Below are 23,659 nucleotides of genomic sequence, written 5' to 3' on the forward strand. Positions count from 1 at the left end.
GGTGAGTGCGGGGATGAAGTGGAGCTCCTCGCCGGGGAAGCCTCCCTTCACTTCAGCACGTGGCGAGGGCCCTGCTTGGGGGCGCTCGCCAGCCCTGGCCGGAGAGGAGCTTCCCGGAGAGGAGCGGGGCCTAAGGCCGCAGAGTCCGCCTGGCGAAGCAGCCAGGGACTCCGGAGGGACGGGTCTCTGGAGCGCAGAAGGAGAGCTCCAGGCCGCGCCTGGAGGTTGGCAACCGCGCAAGGACGCTCTGCATGTGCTCAGGGGACCCGCGTGGTGTAGGGCTGAAGGGCAGCGGCCTGTAATCCGGCGAGCTCTTCCGCCTGCAGCCGACTGGGGGATCGTGGGCTAGTCACAGGCATGTTAGAGCTGTTCTCGCAGAGCTCTCTCAGCCTCACCCGCCTCACAGGGTGTCTGTGGTGGGGAGAGGAAGGGAGGGCGATTGGGAGCCGCTTTGAGACTCCTTGGGTCAAGTGAAAAGTGGCGTATAAAAAACAATTTTTCGCCCACTATCAGCTTTGATAATTACTTCATGACTCCCAGAACCGAACACTGAAAATGCAGGCGGGGGACGTGTGAAGGGCACACCTGTAAGGTGAGGCCATAACGTTAAAGCAACCAGGAAGGGTGGGCAATAATAATAATAATAATAATAATAATAATAATAATAATAATAATAAGAGGAGGAGGAGAGGGGTTGTCCCCCTCAACAACCTATCCACATTAGCCTTTGTGTAATTATGGCCAGTGTGTACAAATAATAAATACAGCTGTGTGCATAGGTAGTGTATATATGGTATATATGTGTATATAGAAACAACATTCAGATGTGCATATGTATGTATGTAGGTGCCAACCTATGTGTATGTAAATATATGTTAATGTAAATTTATACAATGTTTTGATAATGCATTTACATGTACAAATATATATACCCATATGTTTATTAATTATTATTATTTATTTATTAAATACAATATAAATAAATAATATGTACAGATATGAGTACATACATACATACATACATACATACATACATACATACATACATACATGTGCCCTGTTCACAAAGGGAGGATGCTGTTATCTGAAGAAGTGAGCAGCGAGTCAGCGCCATGTACCACAAAATTTGTAGCCTTTAAGGCGCTACTGAACTCTTGCTGCTTTCTACCGCTACAGGCAAATATGGCTACCCATCTTGTTCTGCCTCATAAGGAGGTGGCACTGGTGATGTAGTAAGTTGGCGTGATTTTGTTTTCTTCTATTTACTTTGCACTAAGGCTCACTTAGAGTCTCTTGTGGAGCAGGGTGGTAAGGCAGCAGACATGCAGTCTGAAAGCTCTGCCCATGAGGCTGGGAGTTCAGTCCCAGCAGCCGGCTCAAGGTTGACTCAGCCTTCCATCCTTCCGAGGTTGGTAAAATGAGGACCCAGCTTGCTGCGGGGTAAACGGTAATGACTGGGGAAGGCACTGGCAAACCACCCCGTATTGAGTCTGCCATGAAAACGCTAGAAGGCGTCACCCGAAGGGTCAGACATCGTCCAGTGCTTGCCCAGGGGATATCTTTACCTTTTAAGGCTCAGTTGGACCTGGATAGGCTAGCCTGATTTTGTAAGACCTCAAAAACTAAGCAGGGTTGGTCTTAGCCTGTATTTGTATGGGAGACAAACCAAAGAGGTCCAGGGTTGTTGTGCAGAGGCCGACAGCAGACAAAACATCTCTTAATACCTCCTGTCTTGCAAATCCTACGGGGCTTACTATGTTGGCTGTGGCTTTATGCCATCAACAAGAAAGAAGGCTCTGCTCAGAAGTGTCAGCACACTACCCAGTCGTGAGAGAACCAAGCACGTTAGTTCTGCTGTTTTGCAAAGGTGCAATTACTGCTGTGAACGGCACAGCATCTCTAAATAATGAGGCAGTTAAAATTATAGGTGACAAAAGCGGGCAGATGTTGCATTGTCTCAGGCAGTTGTTCGAGAGAAGCAATTTCTCCTCCTTCAAACATCTGCCTCCAACATTACCGTTTCTTAGGCTTGGGGTGGGAGATATTTTAAACAACAAACCTGAAATATTTTATTTATTTATTACATTTATATACCACCCTCCCCTAAGGCTCAGGGAGATTGTAAACAGAATGTAAACAGAACAATGCATCAGACTCAGTGATTATCTTTAATCTTTAAACCGCTCCGCGGTATTAAATAAAAGGGTAAGGGCTGTTGGGGAGGAGTTAGGGCGGGCCCTGTCCAGGATAAAAACTCACAGGGCCCAATCAGGAGCCGCAAAGCGGCTCCTGTTTGGGCCCTGCAAGTGTCCATCCATGGTTTGTCTGATCCGTCATATGGGCTCATGGGAGGGAGGTTTGGGGGGCCAGTAAATGCTGTTTATTTTCGGTTGCTCTCAAATGCCTGGTGGAGGAGTTCCCTTTTGCAGGCCATTCAGAACTGTTCCAGTCCCATCAGGGGCCTGTTCTCCTCTGGGAGCTCGTTCCACCAGATGGGGGCTAGGACAGAGAAGGCTCTGGCCCTGGTTGAGGCCAAGCAGACTTCCTTGGGGCGAGAGATCACTAGCCTGTTGGAGATGGCGGAGTTCAGAGCTCTTTGAGAGGCATAGGTAGAACGGTCCTTGAAGTACACTAGGCCAGACTGCGTATGGCCTTGAAAGTAATTACCAAGACCTTAAGCCTGATCTGGAATTTGACTGGTAGCCGGTTGTTGGAGGTCAGGCCAGATGTGGGACCTCCATGGTGCCGCTGTGAAGACCCCGGCCACCACATTCTGGACCAGTTGCAGTTTCCAGATCAAAGTTACGGGTAGGCCTGCGTAGAGTGAGTTGCAGAAGTCTAGCCTAGAGGTTACTCTCGTGTGACTCACTGTAGTAAGGGGTTCTGGAGCCAAGTAGGGTGCTAGTAGTTTGGCTTGGTGAGGGTGCTAGAAGGCCAGCCACACTACTCTTGTGAACTGGGCCTCCATTGAGAGGGAAGCATCTAGGATCATGCCCAGGTTCCTAGCAGAATGAGCTACTGGTAGCTGCACACTGTCCATGTTGGGCAGGTGCATTTGCTCGCTTGGACCCTTCCTGCCCAACCACAGGACCTCCGTCTTTGAAGGATTGAGCTTCAGGTGACTCTACTTGAGCCATCTCGTCACTGCTTCCAGGCAGCTGGCTAATGCTTCTGGGGGGGGAGTCAGGGCGGCCATCCATCAGGAGGAAGAGCTGGGTGTCATCAGCATATTGGTCACAGCCCAGCCTGAACTTCTGTATCAGTTGGGTAAGAAGGTGGATGAAGATGTTAAATAGAATTGGTCAGAGAACCGTTTGTGTCTCCGATCCATTCTTATTCTTAATACTGCCAAGGTCTCTTCTGTGTCCATCAAGAATGTGCACTGCAAAACATATTTTTTTAAAAAATTGGGTTGATTAAATCCAAATCAATTGGGGTGAACCCAAAACACCTGGATCACTGGCTCAGTATAGTGATTTGGGTTTAGCAAAATCAGTTCAGCTCCATTATAACCTATGGAGTCATGAAAGTCTATGGGAAATGTAGCCAGTCTGTTCAGTGGCAGGGTGAGGATGGGGCTAAGGAAGAGGCACCAAATTTACAGCATAACTCTTGGAGCTTCTCTAAAGAACCCTCCGCCCCCCCCCCCCAAAAAAAAAAAAAGATTGGGATGACATTCTGTTGGGCTTGGATCACTTGGCTGTTTTCCCCCACAAGAAAATAGGTCCCATAGAATTGTACTCCCTGGCCCAATCTCTTTGAAACTTAGCAGTTCTTTTGAGGAGAGGCTGTAGTAGCTATGCTGCAAATTTATTGCCTCTACCTCAAAATGAGCCTCTTGTGGCGCAGAGTGGTAAGGCAGCCGTCTCAAAGCTCTGCCCATGAGGCTGGGAGTTCAATCCCAGCAGCCGGCTCAAGGTTGACTCAGCCTTCCATCCTTCCGAGGTCGGTCAAATGATTACCCAGCTTGCTGGGGGGTAAAGGGTAATGACTGGGGAAGGCACTGGCAAATCACCCCGTATTGAGTCTGCCATGAAAACGCTAGAGGGCGTCACCCCAAGAGTCAGACATGACTCGGTGCTTGCACAGGGGATACCTTTACCTTACCTCAAAACCTTCCCCCATCAGACCACTGAATAGATGTAGGCTAGATTTCCCAATGATTTAATGGCTTCGTAGGGTATAATGGAGCCAAATCAATTTGGGAAACCCAAACAGATTCAGGTTTCAGTGAGTCGAGTACTGCATTCATAAAGAGATGTGTGATTTGGCTTAGGGCAGCAACAAAAAATTGGTATTGATTTGTTTTGGTTTAGTGTAGTGGTTAGGAGTGCGGACTTCTAATCTGGCGAGCCGGGTTTGAATCTGCGCTCCCCCACATGCAGCCAGCTGGGTGACCTTGGGCTCGCCACGGCACTGATAAAGCTGTTCTGACCGAGCAGTGATATCAGGGCTCTCTCAGCCTCACCCACCTCACAGGGTGTCTGTTGTGGGGAGAGGAAAGGGAAGGTGTCTGTACACCGCTTTGAGACTCCTTCGGGTAGGGAAAAGCGGCATATAAGAACCAACTCTTCTTCAAATTGAACTGAATCGCACATCTCTAATATCCTATGAGTCTTTGCCTGAACAAGTTTGTATTCAGCATGTTGCATCCAGGGACTGGTTCAGAATCAAAGCCTTTGGGGGTCCCACAAATATAGGAAACATTACGAAGAAGGAGAGAGGCTTCATTGGCATCATCCTGTGAATTTCCTGCATTCCGCAGTGGGTTGACTAAATGACCCTGGAGGGCCCTTCCAACTCTTTGGTTCTGTGATTCTTTGACAGACTTTGGACAGAAATCCTAGGCTCCAACTCAAGTATTCAGTTGGAGGTTCCCCAAAATGCATCATCATCTTGGGAGGGATGCATGCACAAGACTATTACATCCGGAGCCTAAAATTCAGCTCACTGTGGCAGGGGCCAGTTTTTAAGGAGGGAGAGACCAAGATTAGGGAGACCAAACATCAGCCATAAAGTTCAGCAGGTGACCTGTGCTTTTCCTGGACCTTGCAGCAGAAGGATTGTTTGGTAGAGAAAATAGAGGCGAGAATCCTGGGTTCCTTTGCAGGGTAAAAACGTGAACAGAGAGATAGGTAGGTAAATGAATTTTAAGGGTTGCTCTTAGAGTACACTTGGAGGAGGAGGGAAAAACACAAGAGTTTGCCAGGCTTCTTCCCAACTACCAGCATTCGCTGGCAGGGGCTTCTGGGAATTGTGGTCCATGGACATCTGGAGGGCTGCATTTTGACTACCCCTGACCTAGAGGCTAGAAGGAACCATTTAGAATGAATGTGTGTAGCAACCGACATGGAACAGGGGGTCCTTTGATGATTTTTGTGGGAGGCGCTTTCACCAAATGGTTCCCCCAACTGTTGTATTATCCATTCAAGTGGGTAGCCGGTCTGAAGCAGCGTGCTTGCACTCAAAAGCTCACGCCTTGAATGAATCTTTGTTGGTCTTAAAGACTCTGAATTTCTTTTGTTGTGTTGTTTTATACATACATACATACATACATACATACATACATACATACATACATACATACATACATACATACATACATACATACAGACTTTATTGTTTCCAGCCATAGGCCATTACAATGCAATGCAATCAATATCATATCAGTTGATATAAAAACAGTAAAAGAAGTGTTGTTTTATATGCTGCTTTCCAGAATGGTCGTAAAAGATGGCAAGAAGTACAATTCTGAGAGAACTGTGCAGAAAAAGAACAAAACGAAAAAGGCAATCGGGAATCCACTTATTGTTATAATAGAGAATGATGATGCTCAGTTTGGTCTGTCCACAAAGGCCCAGGAGGGGAAGAAGAAACATCCAGTAGAAGGGAACGGTTCAAGTCCAAAGAAGAAGAAGAAGAAGAAGAAGGACTCTAAATTAAAGAATGAAGCACTTGTAGGCCTCCCTATTACTATACAAAGCAGTTTGGATTTGGAATCAGTAAAAGAAACAGAGAATCCAACAAAGATGTTAAAGAAAAAGAGAAAACAAGGGCTTTCCTGCAAGCAAAAGAGCAGTCCAGAAATTCCAAGCCAAGAATGTCTGGTAGCCGATTTCCTTATTTGTCAGAAATGCAAAAATACCTCTGGAGGCAGCGATGGATGCTGCACCAAGAGAAAGAAGAAGAAACACAAATTTGCTTCTTCCTTGGTGCCATCACATGCTGAAGGTGATTATTCCAAAAAAGACCTGCTCCCCACAATGAAAACGATTTCTCACGAATTGATGCTGTCAGACAGAAAACCAGCTGTTACCCAGGATGGTGTAAGCAAGGGGGAAAGCAAGCATATTTGCTATTTAACATCTACGGACAGTCGAGAAACCAGAAATGGGCTTTTGGAGAAAGGCACTGCAGACCCCACACATAAGCTGCAAGGAGAAAATGACTGCAAGGAAGATCACAAGGGCGTGCCCCGCATATCCAAAAAGAGAAGGCAAGTAACAGAGCAGGAAGGGAAGAAAAAGTGGAAGAAGAAGAAAAATAAACTGAAGGAGGAGGAAGAAGTTGGTGGCCTTTTGACATCAGCCGATTACCAGCAAAGCCATTCTGCTGTCTCGACTGAGACTCTTCAGAAGACTAAATCTGAAGAAAAAATGTCCCAGAATCCTAAAGGTGACAGCAAAGTCCACAAGAAGAAAAAAATCTGTGCCAAAGTTGCTGACAATCACACAGATCTTCTGGAGGACAATAAAGATGCTTTTGGCTGGGAGGGAACAGCAGCAGCAATAAAAAGAGCTAAAAAGAAAGCCAAAAAATCCAAGAAGGAGCGAGGCCCGGCAGCGAGGTTAGAGGACAGCAGCAAGCAGTGCGATGCCACAAAGAGGAAGGCAAAGAAAAGGGAAAGAGCCGAGGGAGCCGAGGAAGAGCCCAGTTCCAAGCACGTAAAGCGCAAGAAAAAAGTAAAGGTATGTTTGACAGAGGAACTGTTCTGGGAGAATAGCCTGGATTAACTGGATTAGGATAACTGATTACAAGTCTTTTTGACCGTCATAACATTGGAACAGCTATTAGAATTGGATGCTAATTAGCCATGCATACTGGCGGTTATTTATGCATTTATGCTACAGTGGCGTGGTCCCAGTTCACAAATGTGGTTTCAGGCCAGGTGGATAAGCAGGTCCAGTGTATGTACTGTTTTAGCACCACCGTATTAGGAGGTGTGTCTGTCAAATGTGGTAAGCTCCCACATTGGCAGAAGCTACGAGGCAAGGCATGGAAATGACCAGGGCCATCCATGTTGTTCTATGAAACAGGTCATGCCTGGTGCTTATAGCCCCATGCTGTAAATTCTGCTGATCCCCAATTATAGAGTTGGAAAGGACCTCCAGGGCCATCTAGTCCAATCCCCTGCATAATGCAGGAACTCACAAGTACTTGCCCACCCAAAGTGACCCCAATTTCATGCTCAAGTGATCCCCCCCACCAAACATCTCCTGGAGGAAATTCACCTACCATCCCACAGTGGCAATCAGCAATTTCCTGACCCTCAGATCCTTTTCACATATACTACTGCCAAGACTTGCTCATCCTATAGTGATGCATATGACTTATCCTACCTAAATGAAGAACGTTACATTTGTCACTATTTAAATTCATTTTGGCCCAGTTTTCTAGCCTGTCAAGATCTTCCTGTATTTTGATTCTGTCTTCTCATATGAGCTCAGGCTAGCAAGAAAGTTTAATAAAAAAGGACATGGTAGGACCATTGTGGGGACAGATGAAGAGAGGGCTGAACTGCTCAATTCCTACTTCTCAGTCTTCTTTTGCAAGGAGAATTTTGCTCAGTGTGGCAGAATCATTTCATGTGATGAGGGATGGGAGTTGTAGCCTAGGATCACTGCGGGTAGTCCAAAAACACTTAATTTCTTTAAGTGAAACCAAGTCCTCTGGGTCACATGAATTGCATCCAAGGGTACTAAAAGAACTTCCAGCTGTAATTTCTGAGTCTCTGTCCATTATTTTTTACAATTCTTGGAGAACACGTGACGTGTCAAAAATTGGAGGCAGACACCTCTTGTCCACCTCTTCAAGAATGGGAATAAGGAAGACCCATCAGCTTGACATTTATAGCTGGCAAAATTTTAGAACAAATTTATTTATTTAGATTTTTATACCGCCCATTTCTTTGCAGCTCTGGGCGGTTTACATTGAACATTATATAACTTACACGGAACATGTAAATCATCAAACAGTCAATCTTTGAGCAGCTAGAGCGGATGGCTGTAATTACTAAGAGTCAGGATGGCTATCTCAATAAGTCTCGTCAGACTAACCTTATCTCTTTTTTCGAGAAAGTTACACTCTTGCTAGATCAGGGAAATGCTGTGGACATAATTTATCTTGATTTCAATAAGGCTTTTGATAAGGTTCCAAAGGATATTTCTTATTGACAAGTTGGTAAAATGTTAGGTGGATTGAGAAGTAGTCGACAGATCGCACCCAAAGGTTGCTTGTAAATGGTTCAAAATCTTGGAGAGGAGTGATGAGTGGAGTGCCTCAGGGATCTGTCCTGGGCCTTGTGTTGTTCAACGTATTTATAAATGATTTGGATGAAGGAATAGAGGGGTCATTAAATTTGCAGATGACACTGAACTGGGAGGGTAGCAAGCACACCAGAAGACAGAATCAGAATATAAGATGACCTTGACAGGCTAAAAAACTGGGCTAAAATTAATAAAATGAATTTCAATAGTGATAAATATAAAATTATTCATTTGGGCAGAAATAAGCATATGCATCACTATGAAACTTATCTTGGCAATAGTACACTAAAAAGGGAATTTGGGCTGTATTAAAAGAAGTATAGTGTCCAGATCAAGGTGATGTTACCGTTTCACTCCATTCTAGTAAGACCTCACTTGGAGTCCTGTGTTCAGTTTTTGGCACCACAACTGAAGAAAGATGTAGACAAACTGGAGCGTGTCCAGAGGTGGGCTATGAAGATGGTGAGGGGTCTGGAGGCCAAGTCATATGAGGAAAAGTTGAGGGAGCTTGGTCTGTTTAGCCTGGGGAGAAGACGACTAAGAGGTGATATGATAACCATCTTCAAATTCTTTGGATTGCTGTCACAGAGAAGATGGAGCAGAGTGGTTTTCTGTTGCCCCAGAGGGTTGGACCAGAACCAGTGGGTTGAAATTAACCCGGCTAAATATCCAGAAGAAGTTCCTGACAGTTAGAGCAGTTCTTCAGAGAAACAGGCTTCCTTGGGAGGTGGTGGGTTCACCTCCTTTAGAAGTTTTAAAGCATAGGCTAGATAATCTGACAGAAATGCTGATTCTATGAACGTAGGCAGATTGTGAGGGGGTGGGCAGGAAGGGATGTGCCAGTGTTTGTCTCTTGTGGCCCTTCCTTGCATACCCAGGGTCACTGTGGGATGGCAGGAAGTTGTAAGTTCCTGCATAGTGCAGGGGGTTGGACTAGATGACCCTAGAGGTCCCTGCCAACTTTGTGATTCTATGTACTTCCTCACAAGTATATATATTCTCAACATATATTGCTACTCCTCCCCCTTCCTTGTCTGTCCCTTTTAAATGTTGTAACCCTCAATCCTATTATTCCAGTTGTGAGTGTCATCCCACCAGGTTTCTGTAATGCCTATTAGATCATAGTCCCCTTTCTTTATTAGGACTTCTAGTTTTTCCTGCATGTTTCCCATACTTTGCGCATTAGTGTAGAAACATTCTAATCTGTCATACAATTACCCCAGGATTTTAGTTTTTGAACGTTCCTATGAGCCTCTTGTGGCGCAGAGTGGTAAGCAGCAGAAATGCTGTCTGAAGCGATTACCATGAAGCGGGGAGTTCGATCCAAGCAGCCGGCTCAAGGTTGACTCAGCCTTCCATCCTTCCGAGGTCGGTAAAACGAGTACCCAGCTTGCTGGGGGGTAAACGGTAATGACTGGCAAACCACCCCGTATTGAGTCTGCCATGAAAACGCTGGAGGGCGTCACCCCAAGGGTCAGACATGACCCGGTGCTTGCACAGGGGATACCTTTACCTTTACTTTTATGAGCTAACTAGAAAATAAGCCCATTTTATATTTCGTAATAAAATGGGCGCTAGACTGACCTTGTGTCGGCTCCGTGGGAGTGGACGTCTTCAGGGCTTGTCCGGGCGAGGCGCCCGCAGCATGCGGGAGAACGCCGCAGAGCCCCAGCGTGCCAGCCTGGCGGCGGCAGCCATCTTTGCGAGGGTTCTCCGGGCGCCATCCAGTGTTAGAAGCTAAAGCCAGCCAGGGAGGCTTCTCTTGAAAGCCCTGGCGAGCCGGCTTCTCTGTTTAAAGGGCAAGGCAATGGAGTTGCGGGAGGCGCCAGGGAAGCTCGGTGGTGGATTTCTAGCATCGGGAGAGCGGGGAGGCGACAGCCACCTAGCTCCGCTGGCCAGGGCGGGTGGCGCGGCTTGGTTTCCTGGCTGCGGTCCACTCTGCCGATCGCGGGGAGCTTCACCGTGAGGCTGGGCGGCGCGGGAGGCCAATTTACTAACAGCTTTCATCTCTACCTATGGCTTTTCTTCCTACTGCTGCCCCTGGCAATGCACTTGGTAAGAAGCGAAGCCCAGGTGTTCACGGACAGCGAGAGCATGAAGGGAAGAAGCCGCCACGTGGGCGGGCCAGGCGAAGGGCTCCGTCCTGCGGCGCTGCGTGCAGCCGTCCAGGGAGGCTTCTCCCGAGGGAGGGCCCGGTGGCGGCGCTGGGCGCGACCGCCGGGGGTTCCCTCGGGCGGCGGCCTGACGGCTCGGTTTCCTGGCTGGAGCCCAGGCATTCAGGGACAGCGAGAGCAATTGGGGAGGGGAGGGGAGGGGTTGCAAGGAGAAAGGGTTAGGCGAAGTCCTTTCCCCCGGCCTCGGAAGGCGGTAGAACGTGGAGGCCCATCTGCAAATGGAGAGCTACGCGAGGACACAGTCAACGGCAGGACACAGTCTCAGTATGAAGGGAAGAAGGCGCGACGTGGGCGGGCAAAGCGAAGGGCTCCGTCCTGCGGCGCTGCGTGAAGCCGTCCAGGTAGGATTATCCCGAGGGAGGCCCCGGCGGCCGCGCTGGGCGCGATGGCCGCCGAGGGCTCCCTAGGGCTCCCTTTGTTTGGTTTTTTTTTGAGTCCGGGAGTCCCCCCAGGCGGCGGCCCGAGCGGCGGGTCTCTTTTTTTGGTTTTTTTTTAGTGCGGGAGTCCCCCCAGGCGGCGGCCCGAGCGGCGGGTCTCTTTGTTTGGTTTTTTTTTAGTGCGGGAGTCCCCCCAGGCGGCGGCCCGAGCGGCGGGTCTCTTTGCTTGGTTTTTTTTTAGTGCGGGAGTCCCCCCAGGCGGCGGCCCGAGCGGCGGGTCTCTTTTTTTGGGTTTTTTTTAGTGCGGGAGTCCCCCCAGGCGGCGGGCCGAGCGGCGGGTCTCTTTTTTTGGGTTTTTTTTAGTCCGGGAGTCCCCCCGGGCGGCGGCCCGAGCGGCGGGTCTCTTTTTTTGGGTTTTTTTTAGTCCGGGAGTCCCCCCGGGCGGCGGCCCGAGCGGCGGGTCTCTTTTTTTGGGTTTTTTGTAGTCCGGGAGTCCCCCCGGGCGGCGGGCCGAGCGGCGGGTCTCTTTTTTTGGGTTTTTTTTAGTGCGGGAGTCCCCCCAGGCGGCGGCCCGAGCGGCGGGTCTCTTTTTTTGGGTGTTTTTAATTCCGGGAGTCCCCCCAGGCAGCGGCCCGAGCGGCGGGTCTCTGTTTTTGTTTTGTTTTGTAGTCCGGGAGTCCCCCCAGGCGGCGGTCCGAGCGGCGGGTGTTTTTTTTTTTATCTTCGAGGAGTCCGTGGGTTCCCCCAGGCTTCGCGCGACTGCCGGGGTCTCCCTCAGGCGGCCTGACGCGGCGAGAGGCGCTTCGCGCCTCTCGCCGCGTCAGGCTGGGAGCAACTGCGAGCCGCGCTGCGCGCGGCTCGCAGTTCCTGGGGCTGGGAATCGGAGGGACCAATCGGCAGGCGCTTCGCGCCTGCCGATTGGTCCCTCCGATTGTCTGTCATGAGGAAGGGTCCAATCTGGACCCTTCCTCATCCCGGACTCATCCCGCCCCAGGACCCCTTACTGTTTTATTTAGTCCGTGGAGCCCGCGGCGCCACGGGCGGTTTACAGATAGTTCCCTTTAAATCTGCAGTGTTGCCCTCTACAGTTATCATCATCGAACTAGGCTTTGCTCCCCCATTGGACTTAGTTTAAAGACCTCCTCACCAGGTCAGCCAGGCTCTTTGCAAAGGCATTCCCCCATCTCCCAATAAAGTGTGATCATGGTCCAAAAATCCAAACTTTTCCCGATGACACCATTGACGTAGCCAGTCATCTATCTGCATTATTTTTCTTTCCCTTCCTAAACCTCCCAAGTCCTTCTCCTTTCCCCCCAAGGCCATGTAATCTCGTTTCATATGGGCAGCATCATTTGTTCCCCCGTGAATGATCAGGAAGGGATCTCTGTCCTTGGGCTTTACAGGTCTTTCCAGCCTTTCTGTGACACCCTTGATTCTGTGCCCAGTGGACGGCATGCCTCTTGACACACTTTGGCCAATCACCATTACGCATCTCCTAGTCCTAATACGTTGGGTAACAGAAGAGCCCGTGAAGCATCTTCTGAGCTATTGGGGGAGCTGGCTGGGTAGCCCTTGTTCCTGTGGTCTAGAGCAGGGGTAGTCAAACTGCGGCCCTCCAGATGTCCATGAACTACAATTCCCAGAAGCCCCTGCCAGCATTTGCTGGCAGGGGCTCCTGGGAATTGTAGTTCGTGGACATCTGGAGGACTGCAGTTTGACTGCCCCTGGTCTAGAGTCACTATCAATGGGCAGATCCTGGAAACGATTTCTGAGTATCAGAAGGGCAGAATATCTCCTTATCTTTCGACACCTCTGGGTAACACTCTTCCATCCCCTGTCCTCTTGTACTGGGTTCTCCTCTAATTGGTGAGAGACCTTTCCCACCTCTCCCAGCTGCCGTCCAAAAAGTCCCCCATGACCTCTTCGTTCTCCTTTTTAGGATAAAGTGTGGACAGGCGTTCTTCTCGCTTCAGTACCTTCCTTTCCAGGAGAACTACTAACTTGCACTGGGTGCAGGTGCATTTCAAGTTACCCTGGGGTAGAAATACAAACATGCCACAGACAGGGCATGTCACAGCCTCAGGCCCATCGCCAGCCCCGCCGCTTCGATCCGTTGCCGGAAAAACCAGACCCCCTTCTGCCGATTCTGGAACACAACAAGGGCCCCAAGCCGGGGTCTCCCTCACGGACTCAGCCGCAGGGAATCACAGTGCACTCCCCTTGCAAAAGAATCTCCAGGCGTCCATTGTTCATGATGGGATTTCTCCCCCCAGGCCGGTGGGGTTGTCGTAGGGGGGTTGGGTTTTTTTTATTACAAGGCGTTTTTCCTTTTGACCTTTTAAAACCGAGGATGGCTTTATTGCAGGGATACCTTTTCTAATTAAATCGGCACCGTCCGCTGGCCGCCTTTCGAATCATGGCAGCTGCTCCCACACGGAGAGGCGAGTTAAGCAGCCGTCAGTCATCTTGTGCATTTGAAGAGGCAAACAAACACAAGGGAGGGGGCCGGGGCTCCTGCTGAGCTGCAGAGGTGCGGGAGGGAAACCCGGCCTCCCCTTAGTAACATTTCCCAGCTGATTTTCAGCTTAGCATATTTAGTTTAGCCTTCAACATCCTGCTTTCAGGGCCGTTTGTAGTCAGTAATGCCTCACGGGAAAACTCTCGGAAGAGCGCAGTGGGACAGGGCCCAGCCCCCTGGCCAAAGGCACACTTTGCACCCCCCCCCCTTGCGAATTTAAAGGCCCTTTTTCTTTGTGTGCATCTGTGTGTTCATGGAACATCTTGTTCCCTTGTGGTCTCGGTAGGAAATAGTACATAGCAGAAAGCCTTGAGGTAGAGCAGGGGTAGTCAACCTGTGGCCCTCCAGATGTCCATGGACTACAATTCCCATGAGCCCCTGCCAGCAGGGGCTCATGGGAATTGTAGTCCATGGACATCTGGAGGGCCACAGGTTGACTACCCCTGAGGTAGAGGATTTGTCCATCAAGGACGCTCCTGCACATATTTGACAGGAGGGCGGTCACTGGAATTTTCTCATCTCTGGCAGTCTGCTATTTGCTGTCTCTTCAGGTTGGTCCACACCTGGATATTCATCCCTTCATGACAGATAAGTGCTCAGTCTACCCTCATCTAGAGCACCTTCTTTGTTTATTCTTTGTGCCGCAGCATCCCCACATTGCATAAGGGGCCTGCTTTTTTTGGCACCTGTGAAAAGTCCTGGGACTGCTGGCATCCAGTCCTTGAAGTCGTGAGTTTCTCAAAAAAAAAATCCATTTTTTTGTTTTGTTTTGGAGCCCTGTTTCACTTCCCACTCTGGAAACCTCTGAAGCTGGCTATCATTGCAGCTTCAAGAGCAGGGGCTTTAAGGAAGCCACAGAAAACGGCAAGGCAAGGTCTTGTCAGCCTTTGTAAGAAATCCCGACTTCCGAAGGGAGCCTGAAGGGAAGGCCGAGTTGAACCCCGTAATCCCTTTCAGAAAGTGGATTCCTTCCAATTTCCGGTTTGGTCTTGTGCTTATGAATGGAAGAAGCGAGGAGACATCACAAGGAACAGCTGTGCCCCGAGATAGGCTAGATCATGTATCAAGTTCTGTCTCAACCTGTGAATTAGACTAGAAATACGGGGGGGGGGGGATGTCTCCCAATCTTTTTGCGCCCACAAGCATCTTTGGAATTTTATGGGGGGATGGCGAGCCCCATACCAAAGCAGCTGCTGCTGTGAGAGGCAGAGCCAAGGACAATACCCCTCTCTTCAGTCTGCAAAAGGATGGAAGGGGAATAAGAAGAGACAAAGCGGAAGCCGAACGACAGGGGGAGAAAGCGACGGGGAATAAAAAGAAACCAGGACTAGCCCAAGGGAGGCAGAGAAAAGGAAACTTAAAACGATGAAGGAAATCTCCTTGGGCAGGGGTAGTCAACCTGTGGTCCTCCAGAGGTCCATGGACTGCAATTCCCAGGAGCCCCTGCCAGCATTCGCTGGCAGGGGCTCATGGGAATTGCAGTCCATGGACCTCTGGAGGACCACAGGTTGACTACCCCTGCCCAAGGAGAAGGAGAAAGCAGGAGGGGGATAAGACTGGCGTGGAATGAGAACACAGACTAAGGGAAGCCAGGTGCTCTCCGTCCTCACGATCCTGTCGCAGGCAGGAAAACGTCAGGATGCAGCCGCCCAAGAACAAGCCCTTCCTTACAGTGACCTCACCCACTTTCTGAGAAGCTTGATGGGCACCAGGAGAAGCAGTGGCAGGAATGTGGGGAATCCTGGGTGTAAACTGCACAGAGCTTTTATTCCAACCCCAGATCGATTTAGTCCCTGCCCTCTACACAGAATGCGATTCCTGTTTGGATTTTGGGCAATTTAAATTTTCCTTCTGCAGCAAGAAGGATTGATCCGGAGTGACCCTACCTTTATTGTGCGATATCTTGGAGTGCTGAAAATCCTGAATAAAGAAAGCTCCGTGGTAGAGAACCTCTGATAGGCTACACCTGGTCATGTGACACGCTTGCCCTAAAGGAGAAGCCCCTAACTTCTCTCCTGTCGGTCCTGGATTTTTCCTCCCTCCTCTGCCTTTTTCGATCTTCTCCCCCTCCCCGTCAAGAAAAGAAAGAGGCTCCCTGCTTGGCTTCTCCCCCCCCCCCTTCAAGAAAAGAAAGAGGCTTCAAGAAAAGAAAGAAAGAGCCCCCCCCCCACCTTCTGAACCTCCCTAACCACGTGCAGAAGACTTACCCGTTTCAATGGGGAGGAGGGGGGAGAGGAAGACCCGAGTTCAAAGCGATCTGAATTCAACAGGATTGACAATGGAATAAAGAAAGGAAGTGCAGACTCTGCCCTGGAGTAGATGCTTATAAAGTTAGGCAGGGTGTGGAGAAACCAGACTTGCTGGAGACACCCAGAACTGCACGTTTGGACGCTGATCTCTAAACAGCCCCATAAATCTGACTGGGTCCAGTTGGTCCTTGAAGATGGTCCTTCAGATCCGCTCCCACCGGAAGATTCTTTCCCACGCTTGTCTCACGTCCTCGGCTGATTCCCCGCACAGAATAAATCGTGGCTCCATTCGTGGCCCTTGGCAGGCTGCCTTCACCACTTTGGTGTTGTGTGTGCATTTTTGTCGTTGCTGTTTTGTTACTCCTGAAAGAAACTCCCACCAGCAGCGGTGGTCGGAGAGAGTTTTTTAGGAGTTGGCCCGAACTGCCTCGAAATGTCACACGTGCAACAAGGAACAAATGAAGCCGAGCCCATTGCTCTTTGCCTGCCCCCATGTGCTGCAAATCACGCCCTTCTCTGCCTTCTTGGGTTATTTCACGCGTGAGTTGGCTCTTCGAACTTCCTCTGTATGTCTTTTTTTCTGGCACCTTCCTTCACTCTGTTTCGTTCAAGCCCGATTACTTGCCAACAGCTTCCATAACTCAAAGAGTGTCCCTTGCCTCCCCTCATTGTTCTTGTTGTGTGTTAGTTACTCCTTCTCTCCTCCCAGTGGTTTAGCATAACAGGGAATCACATGGAAGTTTCTCAGTCTTGTGTAGAGCTCTTGTGTAGAGTCTTATGCATTTAGAAGAAGAAGAAGAGTTGGTTCTTATATGCCGCTTTTCCCTACCCGAAGGAGGCTCAAAGTGGCTTACAGTCGCTTTCCCATTCCTCCCCCCACAACAGACACCCAGTGGGGTGGGTGAAGAAGAAGTGGGTGAAGAAGAAGAAGAAGAGGAGGAGGAGGAGGAGGAGGAGGAAGAGGAGCAGGAGGCGGCGGCGGCTGAGAGAGCCCTGATATCACTGCTCGGTCAGAACAGTTTTATCAGTGCCGTGGCGAGCCCAAGGTCACCCAGCTGGCTGCATGTGGGGGAGTGCAGAATCGAACCTGGCATGCCAGATTAGAAGTCCGCACTTGTAACCACTACACCAAACTGGCTCTCTCTCTTTAGAGTTGGGGATCATTTTATTCCTCGGAGTTTGGTTTTGAGTCCCATCCCCACCCCCTCCGTTTGTGCACACCCAGCTGCTCCTTCACTTCTAAACTATTAATAATCCAGAAGATTCACTGGAACCTCTTGGAGAAAACCAAGTTCCATTCAGCTTCCTGTAATTCTGTATTCATAATACCCTTTTGTATTTACATAGCGTGGGAGATTATCTTTGCTTGAGCATGTGAAGGTTCTCACAGCGATGCTCAAATCTTCTGTCTTTTTTATACAGGAAAGGGACGATGAAATCCAAGTGATAGCCGTTAAGAAAGGAAATTGTGATGAAGTCAAGATAGACAAGGTACAGTCTCTCTTTTCTTCTGTGCTGTGGGAATATCGTTATGGGAGCATCTCAGAACTTCCAGTGTTCACGTTTTGTCGTCCAGGTTCTGAGCCCGGCTGATAGGCGGCTCTCATTTTGTCAGTTAACTGTTGAAAACAACAACAAGAACAACAAAACCCAAAGTCATGATAGAAGCCAGGGGTAGTCAAACTGCATTCGCTGGCAGGGGGCTCCTGGGAATTGTAGTCCATGGACATCTGGAGGGCCACAGTTTGACTACCCCTGCTCTAATGCCATTCGTGTTTTCATTAGCTCTGCTGCTTTGTGGTCTGTGTTTTGTTTTCATGCTGCTCTTTGTGTTTTCATGCCATAGTTCTATTGTGGTTCTTTGGGAGCCTGCTGCTACAAGGTGCCATGTCGGTATTTTAATGCACCAAGTCGCTAACCTAAAGAGAGATTCAAATGGGTAGCCGTGTTGGTCTGAAGTAGCACAATAAAATCAGAGTCCAGTAGCACCTTTAAGACCAACAAAGATTTATTCAAGTTGTGAGCTTTCAAGTGCAAGAACCCTTTATCAGACTATGATCTTCTTACATGACAGGGAATATATAGCAAAAACCAATTCTGTTACATCCGTAGATAGTGTCATAACCAAATACATACAAGAGTATAAGAAGGACGGTCTAATAATTAAACCAAACAGAGAGAAACAGACCCACCCAATGGAAATACAATAAATATATTCATAAAAGAAAGAAAAGTGTCCTTTTTTTGTAGTTTTCCTTATTTCTTTATTCTGTAGGACTTCTGTCAAAACGGAATCCAGGTAATATCCGTTTTCAGTGAGAGTCTTTCATCAGTGTCAAGTCCTCCGAGTCTTCAGCATATTTATCAATTTTATATTGAGAATTTATCCTTATATATAATAATAATAATATAATACTGGCCACAGGCTCACGTAGGTATGGGGATACCAGTCTGTACTGACAACGTGTACATCAACGTCTACTGTCGAAGAGTGCCTGCATGCCCTAAATAAATCTTTGTTGGTCTTAAAGGAGCTACTGGGCTCTGATTTTATTGACTCTCTTAACCTGTTGCCCACAATTTCAACGGGAGGGGGAAATAAGGTTTTTCTTTCTCTGCCCTAGCTGAGACGGCAGGCTCTCCAAGAAGAGATTGACCGGGAATCTGGCAAAACAAAGGCCCCAAAGGGAGAGGAAGAATCGGTGAGCTCCATTCCTGCCAGAGCCTGATCTGCTCGTGGCCCACTCCTGTCCCGCATTTGCTATGCTGGTCATGTCTGCAGCCCGGCAAGCCTGTCTCCCCTCTGATTGGAAATTGGAGGTCGTTCTACAGAGCGAATTAGTCCAGTCCCCGGAGAGGCTGCCAGCAGCCTGGTGAACTGCAGAGCCAGTGAACTGTAATTCTCATCATTAATCCTGAAAAGTAGCATTCCCCCACCCCCTACCCCCTTTGGATTCCGGCAGAGAATAAGCTGTGATGGGTTTGTTGCAGAAAATGTCTTCCGTTTATGGTCGGATATAAATAACAATAGCCCTCGGCCATTGCTGTCACCAGGACTCTGATTAGCATGACCCTCCTCCCCCTCCCCCCACACACACTACGTGGCCAAGGAAATAGAGAGGAAGGAAAGGAGGGATGTTTCCAGTTCCCTCCCTGGATTTAGCAGGCTGCATATGTGATTGCCACTAACTAACACAAGGGGAGAGCCCTTGCATCCTGAAGGAAGGTAGCCCTGGCAGAAGGAATAATGGGGCGATCGCGGTCTTGGCAGAGATTGGGGAGGTGAGTCTTAAATTGCCTGCCAGGCCATTCATAGAATCATAGAATCCTAGAGTTGGAAGGGGCCTCACAGGCCATCTAGTCCAACCCCCTGCTCAACACAGGATCATAGAATCATAGAGTTGGAAGGGGCCACACAGGCCCTCTAGTCCAACCCCCTGCTCAACACAGGATCAGCCCTAAGCATCCCAAAGCATCCAAGAAAGCATCCATTCATTTCTGCGAGAAGACATGGGCTCAGCTGTCGGTCTCCGAGGGCCGCCGTCCGCATGGCCAATTTCCCACTTGGATCCCAGGTTCGTGCGGCTGCTGTTATTCCCGAGCATCTGCCCCCACTAGGCGCTGGACAGAATTGGGTCCCCTTGGCCATGTTTATTAGTGGTGGCAAGCCTCAATTGGCGCCAGGTGTCCCTTGTTTGCATACAAAACTGATTTGTTATTATATTTATTAACCGTACACTCTCGGCCAGCTGGCTCGTGGCAGAGTGCAACAATAAAGTAACAGTAAAAACAGTAAGTATAGTCTAATACCCCTTAAACCAGGGGTAGTCAACCTGTGGTGCTCCAGATGTCCATGGACTGCAATTCCCATGAGCCCCTGCCAGCGTTAGCTAATGCTGGCAGGGGCTCATGGGAATCGTAGTCCATGGACATCTGGAGGACCACAGGTTGACTACCCCTGCCTTAAACCACACTAGCCCCCTGCAACTCAGTGCCTCCAGAGGGTCGGTAGAGAAGGAAGAGGGGCCCCTAAGTTCTTCTTCAGCCCAGCCTCAACCTGGTGAAAGAGCTCTGTCTTATAGACTCTGTGGAATGGGTTGCATTTTCTAAGCAGAACAAGAGGAGGTATGAGAAAAGCAGGAGCTGGGACATGGAAGTGTCAGGAAGGTGGTAGGAATGCGATTGCCACTCCCCCATGAACCTTCACTACTGTTGATATCAGTGGTTCTCTACCTTCCTAATGCCGCGACCCTTTAATTCAGTTCCTCATGTTGTGGTGACCCCCAACCATAAAGTTATGCAAGGGTTCTTTCACAGAAATTAAACCCAAACTGGCCAATGGCTTGAAGATCCATGGTTCAGGATTGTATATACATTAGATTTTTTCCGGGGTTTCTTAGTTCAGTTCTGCCTCTTGTCCCACCATGCCGATCTCGCTCTTTTCCGCTGCTCCAGACAGATAAACACTCTCTCGATTTACCCTGCAAGGTTGTTGTGTGGATGGCACCCTCCCCTCCCGGCCAAGCTGCTTGCCCTGCCGCGACCCCTGTGAAAGGGTCCTTCAACCCCCAGATGGGTCCCAACCCCCAGGCTTTATATCGTTGTTTTATATAGTTGCTGTTCATTCTTATAATGAAATGTAAGGCAGTACCGGCTCATGGCTGGAGCCATGATGGGTCCCTCAGTGCACGCAATGTGTACAGATACATATGAATACAAACATAACCACTAGATTCATGCATATCGTACGTGTCATGCTGGCAACCCTATCACCAGCTGGTATCTGACGTGCTGTTGAGGTCTTATATGCAAAGGGCTCATAGGAAACCCTCATACCCTAACAGGGTTAAATAGCACCCATCTTGTCTTTTATTTCTTCAGAATCACCATTTTGGCCAGTGGAGCACGGCGACTTTCGACTTTCGACAGCGCAGAGCGAAAAAGGAAGTTTCTCAGACTAATGGGTGGTTTTAAGCAAGGTCCTGCTTTGGCCCAGGAACCACCGGCGACGGTGACAAAACATAACCTGGCTTTGGCCAGGCACGGAGAGGCGAAACTGCAGCAGAGCCTGCAGGCCGAATTTGAGAAGGCAATGGATCGGAAGCAACGGCGAGGCAGTGGCCTCGGGTACCAGCCAGCGCCTCAGAAAATGGGGCACATAGATAAATACGCCTCTAAATCTGTAAAGTTTGATGGCTGAACGGTGGGTAAGAGAAGAAACTGAATTGGGTTTTATATGCAGTGATTTTTTGATGTGGAAACACATCTTTTGGCACGCTTCCTGGGATGGAATTGGTTACGGACCTGACGTCCCAGGGAGTGCGCCAGTAGAGGGTGGCTGGCAAAACCAGGAGTTGACCTCTGCTCGCTGTGTTGCCGCCCGCAGAGAATCCCATAGTTGTCCAGTTTTTTTGCGGGTTGGTCGAAGATTAGTAAATAGAGTAACAAAAAATTAAGCTGATTTCAGGCTAGCGTGCCTGGATATCTAAATTACTGAAATATCTACCTCTCCACTCTTGAATGGACAGATAAGACGTATCTCCCTCCAGAGAGCTTGCTCCACTTTTAAGGCAGCTCAGATTTGTGAATTCTTGTCCTGCTGCATTTTGGGAATGAGCTGCTTTGGTGTCTGGACTGAATTTTGAGAGTGACTTAAATGTTCTGATGGAAGGGGGGAAATGGGCATGAAATTCTTCACGGCTTTTTTACCAGGAGTCTGAAAATAGTGTCAATAACAGTTCAGAGTTCATTGTTTTAAATAGACTGTTGTTTTTATCTTTATTAAAAATATTTCTTTCAATTGTTTCTTTCCAAGCTTTATTCCAATCAAATTCTTTCTGATCAGGGTTTGGGAAGGGTATTGCTCCTGCAACCTTTTGTATGGCAGTGGCTTACTGCTGGTCATAGAGGCATTCATGATAAAAGGCCAGATTTGTCTGTCCTCTCTTTCAAAACAGCTTTTCTGGTTTGAAGGGTGGGTGAAGTTTTCAGCGTTGTCATGTGAAACCTCCTTTCACGCAGGTCTTCCCTACCAAAGTCCTTCTGTGTCGTAGGGTTGGTTTCCTACCAAAGGTGGTGACCCATTTCCACCTCTCTCAGACCATTTCCCTTCCAACCTTTTTTCTGAACCCATCCAACCCAGAGAGGGTATTACACTCCCCGGATGTGAAACACGCTTTGCCATTTTATTTAGACAGAGTCAAGGAGTGTCTCATTCAAAGATCTGCTCCAAGGGGCATAAAAAGGGATTGAGGCTCTCCCCTCAAACCATCTCCAGATGGATTGTATCTGCTATTGTTTTAGTGTGCAAATTGGCCAATATTGATTGTCCATTTCACATCCATGCACATTTGACAAGTACACAAGCCTCCTGCGTTCGCTGCTGGCCTTCCTCTGGATGACATCTGTCGGATGGCAACATGGTCTGATCTGTTGACCTTCGTACACCAGTGCTGCATGGACATGGATTCTTCTAGGGCAGGGGTAGTCAAACTGCGGCCCTCCAGATGTCCATGAACTACAATTCCCATGAACCCCCTGCCAGCATTCGCTGGCAGGGGGCTCATAGGAATTGTAGTCCATGGACATCTGGAGGGCTGCAGTTTGACTACCCCTGTTCTAGGGAGCCAGCTGTTGGAAAAGCAGTGTTACAGGCCTTGTTCCGCTCATTTGCCCACCTCCTCTGGTGCGTGAACTTGCTACTCTCCCATGTGGCACTGCACAGAAGCCACGAAGATGAAAACAAGGTTGCTCTTACCTGTAACTATTGTTCATCGAGTGGTCTTCTGTGCAGGCATACTTCCCTCCCTCCTGTCCCCGCTGAGGCGACCTGCCTGCTTACCTTCACAGCTGCGATGGGAGAACTGAGGGATGAGTGCCTCCCCTCCCATGTGATGTGACTCTGGGTGGGAAAGCCACTCTCTCCAGCAGTGGGAGGGGTGGGCACTCTGGGATCTTGTTAGTGTAGTCTAGAACGTTTGCCAGCTCCTCTTCATGGTAGGCCTGCAGAATTGCAGTCCCCTTGTGCGCATGCGCAGAAGACCACTGGATGAACAAGAGCTACGGGTAAGTGCAACCTTGTTTTATCAACCAGAGGGTAGAAGAATGCATTAGGATTGCAGATTGCATGCTTAGTCTGGGGCAGGGGTGGTCTTTTGAATACTGTAGGATTTACCACTGCCTCAGCATGCCTAAGCAGTAGGCTATAAATGTTGAAGTGGAAAAGGACTAAGCTGTAAGACCCTCTACTTTGAAGAGCTGGTGCCGTCTCCTTGGCAAACCTCCCTGGGGAACCTGGTGAGCAGCAAACGCCCAGGCTGCGGGTTTAATTAGGTTTACCCAGAATTCAGAAGTTCCCTGTATGCAGATCCTGTGTCCTTGGGTGTATGCATGCTCACATCTTTCTTCACGGATATGCAATTCATGATCAAGGAGTCCAACATGGCTGCAATAAATATTGTCTCAAGAGGACACGTCTAGAAATCCCCTTAGACCAGTCTAATTCAAAAAAATTCTGTTGTTCCCAGCAGGATCCAAGGACACAGGCTGGGGAGTTGGCAGGTGTGTGGTGATTGTGTTTGCGTTTGCTGGCAGGGGCTCATGGGAATTGTAGTCCATGAACATCTGGAGGACCGCAGGTTGACTACCCCTGCTCTACAGTACTGAAGATCAATGTGGGCCATCAGTTGATGGAATGTTTTCATATGCGTTAATGTTAATGTTGAATGTTATTGCTATGATGAACTATCTGCTATATGGTGATATTGGAAACCAACCTGGGCCGGCTTTGCTGGTG

At 48.9% G+C, this 23,659-nt stretch overlaps 1 protein-coding gene across 1 annotated transcript; it reads left to right on the forward strand.

Moving 5' to 3' along the window:
• The first annotated feature begins 16 nt into the window (after positions 1–16).
• Positions 17–21,664, forward strand: LOC143827244 (uncharacterized). Its single transcript, XM_077316684.1, is given in 6 exon segments — positions 17–224; positions 5,720–6,968; positions 17,287–17,355; positions 18,489–18,566; positions 20,746–20,775; positions 20,777–21,664. Coding segments are annotated over 5 exon segments (1,713 nt in total). The 5' UTR covers positions 17–224; position 5,720; the 3' UTR covers positions 21,065–21,664.
• The last annotated feature ends 1,995 nt before the right edge of the window (positions 21,665–23,659 follow it).

Source organism: Paroedura picta, chromosome 17, assembly GCF_049243985.1.
Source record: "Paroedura picta isolate Pp20150507F chromosome 17, Ppicta_v3.0, whole genome shotgun sequence".
Lineage (NCBI taxonomy): Eukaryota > Metazoa > Chordata > Lepidosauria > Squamata > Gekkonidae > Paroedura > Paroedura picta.